The 9,696-nt window shown below is 50.8% G+C and overlaps 1 protein-coding gene across 1 annotated transcript; it reads left to right on the top strand.

The window, feature by feature from the left end:
• Positions 1-1,871: 1,871 nt before the first annotated feature.
• TMEM106C (transmembrane protein 106C) lies at positions 1,872-7,516 on the top strand. The gene is made up of 8 exons (XM_072765447.1): positions 1,872-2,014; positions 2,481-2,692; positions 3,781-3,844; positions 4,310-4,469; positions 4,562-4,702; positions 5,354-5,403; positions 5,837-5,890; positions 6,783-7,516. Exons 2-8 carry the CDS (start codon positions 2,509-2,511, stop codon positions 6,877-6,879), a joined length of 750 nt encoding a protein of 249 aa, XP_072621548.1. The 5' UTR covers positions 1,872-2,014; positions 2,481-2,508; the 3' UTR covers positions 6,880-7,516.
• Positions 7,517-9,696: the final 2,180 nt, after the last annotated feature.

Raw genomic sequence — 9,696 nt, 5'->3', positions numbered from 1 at the left:
GCCTCACGGCCACAAGAAGGCTGCCCTATCTTCAACATCAAGTTCAAACTACAAACAGGAAGAGGAAGGTCAAGGGGCCAGTTGAGTGTCCATCCTTTTTTTTTTGTTTTGTTTTTAAGATTTATTTATTCATGACAGAGAGAGAGAGAGGCAGAGACACAGGCAAAAGGAGAAGCAGGCTCCATGCAGGGAGCCCGACATGGGACCCGATCCTGGACCAGGCCCTGGGCCGAAGGCAGCGCTAAACTGCTGAGCCACCTGGGCTGCCCATGTCTGTCCCTTTTAAGGAGATATATTTTTAATTGAGAATATCGTTGTCTCAAGACAAAATCGGATTTGTATAAATAAAGAATATAAATTGATATAGAGCTTGCAAAGAGACGTGAAGATCAGATTTCAGGATAGAGAAGGTACGGGCTGGACACAGAAAAAGAAGAACAACGGCTCCTTGTCGCTTCTGATAAAGATTCTTTGCTCGACCAAACTCTAGTCAGGCTCCTAAGACTTCTCATAGGCCCATCTGTGTGCGTATTGTACAAGCCAGTCTGAGCAAGAACTCCTGACCCTGGATACTTGATCATTCTCCACCATCCCTCAGGAAATGTCTGATCACCCTGGCCTGTCTTCAGCAGGAATCCTGTTAGGTCGGTTTAGCCAGAAATCTTCCTTACGCCTGAGGTTTCCTCTTAGTAATTTTCCATCCACTGACCCCTACCCTGCTCCTTGGCTCTAAACTCCTCCTTGCCCATGTTGTATTCAGAGCTTCGCCCAACCCTTCTCCCTCACACCAAGTCCCTGGTGCAGCCGTCCCTACCCCTGTGGCCATGGCCCCCTTCAGTCAAGTCTGCCTTACTGTCTTTAACAAGTGTCATTCTCTCTCTCTCTCTCTCTCTTTTTTTTTTTTTTAGCACTTACTCTAAGGGCTCAGTGGACCGACTGTGACCAGCGGTTGGGCAGGTGTCTAGACAGCGGAAGGGGAGGTGCCAGCCTTACCCACGGAATGAGGAGAGAGATTCGGAGGGGGCAGGGGCCTCGGCAGAGGTGGCCAGCCTCACTCCCCCTTGCCAAGCAGACCCCTCATCCTCCCAGGCCAGACTCTCTCCCCTCCCCAGCATCATCTTAAGCAATGTCACCTGCTTAAGGTCTGCCCGCTGCTGCAGGCTAAGCTCCACGGGGCAGTACGTGCAAAGAAATCCACCTTTTCTTTTAACATTTTGTTTATTTATTCATGAGATACAGAGAGAGAGAGAGACGCAGAGACACAGGCAGAGGGAGAAGCAGGCTCCATGCAGGGAGCCGGATGTGGGACTCGATCCCTGGACTCCAGGATCAGCTCTGGTGGCCCAGCGGTTTAGCGCCACCTGCAGCCCAGGCGTGACCCTGGAGCCCCGGGATCGGGTCCCGCATGGGGCTCCCTGCATGGAGCCTGCTTCTCCCTCTGCCTGTGTCTCTGCCTCTCTCTCTCTGTGTCTCTCATGAATAAATAAATAAATAAATAAAACCTTTTTAAAAATAAAATAAAAAGTGTCCTCTACCCCGTCCTACACACGCCTTCTGTGCGTGCGGACTGGGACTAAAGGCAGGATGGGGGCGGCATGGGGCAGCGCGCGCGTCCACGTAGTGGAGAACGGCTCCGGCCACCGCCGGCTCCTCCCTCGTCCCGCCGCCCGCTCCCGGCGGAGACACGCGGCCCCGACCGGCCTTTCCGAGGAGCCGCGGAGCACCGGAGCACCGCGCCCGCCGCCCGCCGCCACCGGCCTCCACCGCCCCCTGCCGACGCCCCAGCCGGGCTGCGAAGAGCGCACGCGCGAGCGCACGCCGGCGTCTCCCGCGCCCCGCCCCTTCCAGGCCCCGCCCCCTTCCCAGGCCCCGCCCCCACGCCGCTGGCCCTTCGGCGCGTGCGCAGTGAGCGCCGGCAGCTGCGAGGACCGGAGAGGCAGGTCAACCTGCGGAGCGGGCAGGTGGCGGCGGGTGCGGCCCGGAACCGGAGCTGCCGGGAGTCGGCGCCCTGCAGGTCCGAGGCGTCGGCGTCCACGCGGGCGCCCGTGGTGGGCTCGGAGCGCCGCTCTGCCAGGGGGCGTGACCTGAGCGCGCCCCCCGGGCTGGGCCTGGAGGGGGATGGGGAGCTCGGAGCCCCGTGGTCGGCCCGGGGAGGTCTGGCGGAGCGCGCAGAGTTTGCGCAGAGTGGACCGGGAGGGGCGGCGCTGGGCGGGGCTCCGGGCTGCGGGGAGCCCGGCGGGGGGGGGGGGCTGTGGCTCCTTGGGCTCTAGGGAGGGGCTGGGAGGGGTGGGAGGGGTGGGGAACGACGCTAGAAAATGACCCTCGATGAAATTGTGCAGGTGTGTGGAATCACGGGACGGCAGTTGGGTCATTTTGGTGGTTTCGCTTTTCTCCTAGAAAGATGCAGTTTCTTCTGTACCTGGCTCACTCAGTGCGGCCACTCAACCTGCACTTACTTTGCCTCTCTACCTACCTCCCAGGACATGACACAAGTGGCACATCCCGGCCATGGGGTCCCAGCATTCCACCTCCGCTCGCCCCTCTTACTGCAAGCGAAAGAAAGAGAACAGGGAGGATTTGCTGGCAGAAAGGGAGCAAGAAGAAGCCATTGCTCAGTTCCCATATGTGGAGTTCACCGGTCGAGATAGCATCACCTGTCTCACGTGCCAGGGGACAGGCTACATTCCAACAGGTGAGACTCTGGTCATCATGGGAGGGGTTCCCAAGGTACCCACAGGGCTTCTCCTGTCTCCCAGGCGAAGCTTTTCTTCTAGCAGTAGTGCCGTAGTCCTAGGCAGTGCCAGTTGAGCCGACTTGATAGACTTGGGTAGGTTCCACAACTTCTGTTGGTCTCCTTATATCCGAAAGCCTTTCTTCACTTCCTCTCTTTTGTTCTTTGTTTCCTTGCTTTGGAATGTTCCATTTGTTCCACGTTGTGGGATTGTTGACAGGCACATCTCTTTATTGCTCGCTCTCACTCATGAGGCCCGGCACAGCTCTACAGGTGAACCATCTTGGAAGCTTCTTTTCAAGGAGGCAGGTAGTCAATCATTAACAGCCTAAGGTCTGGAAAATATTTCAAGTGGGGAGAGAAAAACATGTGCTCAGGAATGAAGCCTTGATTAAAGTGCAGGATCATGTGTCACTAAGTTGGCCCTCAGAAAGTCCTAACAGTTTAGATGGAGCATCACGGATGTTTGCAGCTGGTTAGAACCTTAGAAACCATCTACTTCAGAGCCTTCGTATGACACATGAGGTGACCGTGGCCTAGAGCAGTAATGACTACTTCCCCAAGGCCATTTGACAGCTCCAGGCCGCCATGCAGTAAAACTAGAACAAGATCGGGATCCCTGGGTGGCGCAGCGGTTTGGCGCCTGCCTTTGGCCCAGGGCGTGATCCTGGAGACCCGAGATCGAATCCCACATCGGGCTCCCGGTGCATGGAGCCTGCTTCCTCCTCTGCCTGTGTCTCTGCCTCTCTCTCTCTCTCTGTGACTATCATAAAAAAAAAAAAAAAAAAAAAAACTAGAACAAGATCATAAGTTTCTCAACTTCCGTGTCACAGTCCTGGTATGACTGATTAATGTTTTGTAATTTGTAGCACACTCTATAGCTTTACTTGTTTCTTGTTCCTTAGACCCAAAATATGAAACCTGTATCCTAGAAGTGTCTAATTACAGACAAGTGTGTGTTATGGCAGGTTGACCTGTGACATAAAGGAAACTACCACCAGCACATGAGGTTAATTTCTACCAACGTTAACTGTTTGGTTCTTTCCTAGAACAAGTAAATGAGTTGGTGGCTTTGATCCCACACAGTGATCAGAGGTTGCGCCCTCAGAGAACGTGAGTTATTTCCCTCTCCTGTTAATAACTACTGTCCTATAAATTTATGAGCACCTGCTAACTCTTTGAAAACTTTTATCTGTTCTTGTAAATTCCCCATTTCCTTTTATACTGTTTGCCGTAGCAAGATATCTCTGCCCCATCACAGTCTGGGGAAGGAAACTGCTAGAAACGTTCTCAGGGCCAAGTGAAAGAGCTGACTTGGAAGACTTTGGAGAATAGGGGTATCGTGGGAGGTGAGGAAATGTTTCTGTCCTCGGAGCTGCTCTCTTCAGCTTCTCTCCCAGATGACAGACAGCAGTCAGATGGGTTTTAAAGGCTCCTCCCACTGCACTCACTCTTGCCTGATTCATGGTTCCTGGCTCTTTGTACTTTCCCTTTTCCCTCATATCTAGTTTTGCATTTAATCTTGACTAATTGGACCTTGCTCTCTGCCTGGTTGATCATGTGCTGTGTCATTTGCAGTAAGCAGTACGTCCTCCTGTCTGTCCTGCTCTGTCTCCTGGCATCTGGTTTGGTGGTTTTCTTCCTGTTTCCACATTCAGTCCTTGTGGATGATGACGGCATCAAAGTGGTGAAAGTCACATTTAATAAGCAGGACTCCCTTGTGATCCTTGCCATCACGGTAAGACTTAGGGCCTTGCTTCCCAGATCATGCATCTGCAAGTCTGGGACCCAGAACACTCATAACTTGTTTCCTCACTTGCCCGGATGCAGGCTACCCTGAAAATCAGGAACTCCAACTTCTACTCGGTGGCAGTGACCAGCCTGTCCAGCCAGGTTCAGTACATGAACACAGTGGTGGGCACATATGTGACCACTAACGTCTCCCTCATTCCTCCTCGGAGCGAACAACTGGTATGCTGTTCTTTGAGGGTCCTTGCTTCACAGGTTTCCAGGAGGAGTAGGGGCTGTGGGATGCTGTAGCTTCGTGACTTTGCGTTTCCTCATTTCCACTGGTAGGAACTGGTTGGTGGGGAAGACTGATCATGCCCTGTGACTGAGACATTAGGGAGGAAATCAGCATTTAAGTATTAGGGGAACAGAAGAATTTGTCAGAGCAAGCAGTTCTCTACAAATCAAGAAGTGGGGGTAGGCCACCGGACAGTCCGAGGTCCATTGGCCTCAGAAGAGAAGAGGTTGCAGGCATTGTTAAAGGGACACAGTCTGTGTCAGGGATAATCTTGGGGAAGTATTTTTTTTTTTTTAAAGATTTTATTTATTTATTCATGATAGTCAGAGAGAGAGAGAGAGAGAGGCAGAGACACAGGCAGAGGGAGAAGCAGGCTCCATGCACCGGGAGCCTGACGTGGGATTCGATCCCGGGTCTCCAGGATCGCGCCCTGGGCCAAAGGCAGGCGCCAAACCGCTGCGCCACCCAGGGATCCCTTGGGGAAGTATTTTGTATGTGATAGAAGAATGCTCCCAGGCCTATGAATTGCTCCTAACAGTACCATTCTGGGTCAAGCCTGCCTGGCCAAAAACTGACTCTGGTGTCTTTATTTTCAGGTGAATTTTACTGCGAAGGCTGAGATGGGAGGACCATTTTCCTATGTATAGTAAGGACAATCTTCTCTATATGTGTGCTTTCTGCCGGATAGAAGGGATTCAGAGTGTATTCAATTGGGGCCAGCCCTACCTTAAGTCCCAGGCTTTGGCCATCCTGAAGTTTCTTTGGAGGATGTGCTGTTGCATAGGAGACTGAAGTGCTGGAATTTCTAAGAGAACATTAAGGCACTAGAAACATCTCCAAGCTTCAGCATGTATATGGTGGGTTTGAAAAAACCAGAAAAGCATCATAATGTGGGAAGATGCATGGACACTGTGGGAACTCAGAGCTAGTGGACCCTGGCAGCCGCTTAGGTCAGAAGGGTGGGGGAGGAGAGGAGCCCCATACAGGGCTGACCATGTAACTCAGCATTCTTATGATTCTTCTTCTTCTTCTTTTAAACAAAACAAAACACGACTGTTTCCATATTTGCCGTTTGGTAGCTTCTTCTGCACATTGCCCGATATCCTGGTGCACAACATAGTGATCTTCATGCGGTACGTTGCTCTTCCCTTATCCCCATGGCCTTTGTGTTTGTGCCTGGACCTCACCACCTTTGCTCGGGAGGTGCTGTGTGACCCACAAAGTAGAGGCACCTAACCAAAGCGGGGACACCCAGTGCCATACAGGCAAAGACAAGTAGACCCTTGGGTGTCCTCTAAAGGCTTCCAAATCACAAATCACCAGATTTACAGTGAGCTGTTAGACCATTTTCTCCATGAAGTGAGGTCTAGTTTTGTGATCCCATTAGAATCCTAATGAGACTAGTAAAGAATAGAAAAGCTTCTCAAGGTGTAAGTACTGAGCATTTGGCCAACATACTTTGTGTCCACACAAATTACCCTATGCCACGGATCTTTAGGGCTCGGCCTAGAACCATGACTGTTAAATCTGCAGATGAAAAGCACCTGCTGCAGGCATTTGAACTACTTTTAGGGTCTAAAGCAGGGATTTTCAACCTCAGCAGAAGATTCACAGCCCTTTTTGTGAGGGGCTGTCCTGTGCCTCACAAGATGTTTTACAACAAACAGGCCTTCCCAGGCCTGTTTATATCCTGACGTCTACCTGCTGAACGCCAGTGACAGTCACCACTTCCCCCTACCCTCAGTTGTAATACCCCAGAATGTCTGCAGACAGTGCCAGAAGTTTCCTGTGGGGTAAAATTGTCCTGGGTTGAAAACCACTTATTTAGAAGGTCATCTCATGGCATAGCATTTCTATGAATGTACAGAGATCCTCTGGCCTCCTGGTTCTGTAAGCAAGAAGATAAGCAGCTGGAACCCATGGATATTGTTGCCTGAGCTTGCAAGAAATTATGTAGGCATTTTTTTCTACTTCATCTCAAAAACAGAACTTATTCTTCTTGTTTTTGTTTTCTTTCCCCCTTAGAACTTCAGTGAAGATTGCATACATTGGCCACATGACCCAGAGCTCCTTGGAAACCCATCACTATGTGGACTGTGGAGCTAATTCCACAGCTGTTTAGAAACTGCTCTTGGTTCTTCCATGGCAGCACCTGCCAGAAGAGACACAGCACCTGTTCCCAGGGCCTGAGTTACAGACCTATCCCAGGTGGTAGAAGTAGAGGAGAAATTGGTTCTCTTAATCCCCAGCAAACATCCTCCTGCCATTTAGGGGTGGGGGTGGGGAGAGCTCCTCTTTGTAGCACCATCTGTATTTCTCAGAACCAGCAGAATCACTGCCCAGTGCCTCGCTTGTGCCTGGCAAATAGTAGGCACTCAGAGCAAGTTTGAAGAATTGAATTCCCGTCTTTTCAGCTGTTCTTGGGCATTACACATTGAAATCCTACCGCGGTTCTAGGTTATCAGACCATGGAGTGACATGGAGGTTGGACTGTTAGGGCAGCTCCAGAACGGGTCTCCCTCATCTGTGCAGAAGAGGCAGCAGGTGGGAATGTTTGAATACGTAAGAAAGCACAGACTGTCTACTACGGGAAATTTTTTCATCTCACAAATGCCTAGGAACTTAACAGAAACCTTTATCCTGTAGAAAATTACAGTTGTTTTTACATAGAGTCTATGTGAGGCTTGATTTACCCTTCATCCATTGGCTGGAACATGGATTGGGGATTTGGTAGAAAAATAAACCCTGCTTTTGATTCATCTGCGTCTCCTCTGATTGTCTGGGTGTCTTAGGAGCCACCTCCGGGGGACTCTAGAATAGTTGCCTGCTAAGTGGGTCAACACAGGATTAGGAGGGAGGAAAAGGAGCCCTGACTGCACTGTCCCCGTGAGCTCCCATCATAGAAAAGCAGCCTCCGGCCACAGCAGCCCTGCTGCTCTCCATCTGGCCCTGGTGGTGGGAGGCTGCCCTCCTGCTCTTCTGAAACGGAGCACTCGGTACCCCTGGAGGTAGCTAGAGATAGCGCAGATGCCTGAGGAGTGAGAAGCTGCTTTCCTAAGGAGGAATCACTTCCCCCATCAATTGGCTGTAGTGCTGACTTTAGAGGACCTGGTTCGAGGCAGGCAGTTCCTTGAAGTGTGACCACCACCCTCTTGGCACCCAGAGAGTGGGCTCCAGCCCGTGACGGCCGCGAATCTAGTTGAGTGGTTAGTTTTCAGGACTCGGCTGAGGTGTTCTCCCTCACAGAGCAACAGGTGTAAGTACTCAGCGTTTGGCCAACTTACTTTGGGGCAAAGGAGGTGGCAGGGAGCCTAGCTCAGTTTTGCTTCCCATCCCCGTAGCGTGCCTCTCTGTATTTGCTTAATGATTTCTGGACTCCCGAATCTTCCAGCCACGGTTAAATGTCACCACTGTTTGGCTGATGTTGACTACGATTGAGTAACCCAAAGCTGAGGGTGAGAAGCCGCGTTTCACTGCTGCACCAGATCCTTCAGGGGTGTTCGTGTGCGTGTTGGCGATGCCTGTTGGGTGTAGCGGCGCGGGGGCACGTCGCCATCTCAGGGCACTGTCCCAAACCAAAACGTGCCCTCGACACAGGAACACATTCACAGTTGCACGCTCTCTCTTTAGTCTTCCCTTTTGCAAACAGCCTCTAGCACATTTCTCATGTAATTTTGGAAAAGTCGTTCATCTTGGTACTTCAGTTTTGAGTCCCGTTTTATGGCCGTGTGCCTCAGCATTTCTACTACATGTTAACCATAGAATTCAGCTATGATAGTCAGATGACAGCACCTCACAGTCTTTAAACACGTCTGACTGCAAAATGCTATGTGGCTTCCCAGGCCTGTTTATATCCTGACATAACCAAACTAGCCTTCGGGCTGTTCTGCGTGGTTGCTGTCAGCAGCACGAAAATAGGGCAAGTGGTTGGCTTGGGCGTCGCTGCCGTCACTATTGTTTTTCTAGCACGCTGAGGTTTGGAGAGAATATGTTTCTTCGAGATGAGGCTTCACTATTGGTATCGCTGTAGTTTCTGGCTTGGCCTGTACTCTCAGCTTTTTTGCTCTCAGGTTACTTCTATGTCACCTGGTGGAAATCTCCATTTGTTTACTTGTGCCAGAAAAATGTTAACTGAGCACCTGCTGTATGCCAAGGGTTGCATTTTGTCTGATGCATTTTGTCCAGAATCAGAGCTAGAAGTTTATCTGTCCCAAGCTTTTGAAATTTGCCAGGCTCCATATAGGCCACAATTTGCCTCCTCCTCTATTCTGCAATCCGCAGTTTCCTCAAAGCAGGATCCCCGAGATCTTTGGATCAGCTGTTCTAGGGACTCTGGCCTCAGGTGTGAACCAAACTATTTAAAAGGTTCCACCTATTCGGCGGGGCCCTGGCTGGTTCAGTTGGTAGACTGTGTGACTCTTGAACTCAGGTTTGTGAGTTCAAGCCTCACGATGGATGTAGAGCCTACTTTTAAAAAATAAATATGGGACGCGTGGGTGGCTCAGTGGTTGAGCGTCTGCCTTCAGCCCAGGGCGTGATCCCAGAGTCCCTGGATCGAGTCCCACGCCGGGCTCCCTGCATGGAGCCTGCTTCTCCCTCTGCCTGTGTCTCTGCCTCTCTCTCTCTCTCTCTCTGTCTCTCATGAATAAATAAAGATCTTTTAAAAAATACTATAAAAGCTGTTTATAAAAGCTCTACATGAATCTAAAGGGCTGCAAGTACTTCCTCTGGGCCAAGCAGTACTTATTCTTTGCCTGTATAAGTAAGATTTTTGTTTTCAATGTAGTTAACACTGTTATATTAATTATAAGTATATAATTTTAGTGAATCAACACTTCTGTACGTTACTGAGTGCTCATCCTATGTGCTTTTCCCCTGCTTCACCTGTTGCCCCCATTCCCCACCCACTTCCCCTCTGGCGAGCATCAGTTTGGTCTCT

Source organism: Vulpes vulpes, chromosome 8, assembly GCF_048418805.1.
Source record: "Vulpes vulpes isolate BD-2025 chromosome 8, VulVul3, whole genome shotgun sequence".
Taxonomy (NCBI): domain Eukaryota; kingdom Metazoa; phylum Chordata; class Mammalia; order Carnivora; family Canidae; genus Vulpes; species Vulpes vulpes.
Note: the sequence above shows the minus strand (reverse complement) of the source record. Positions and strands in the feature narration are given on the sequence as shown.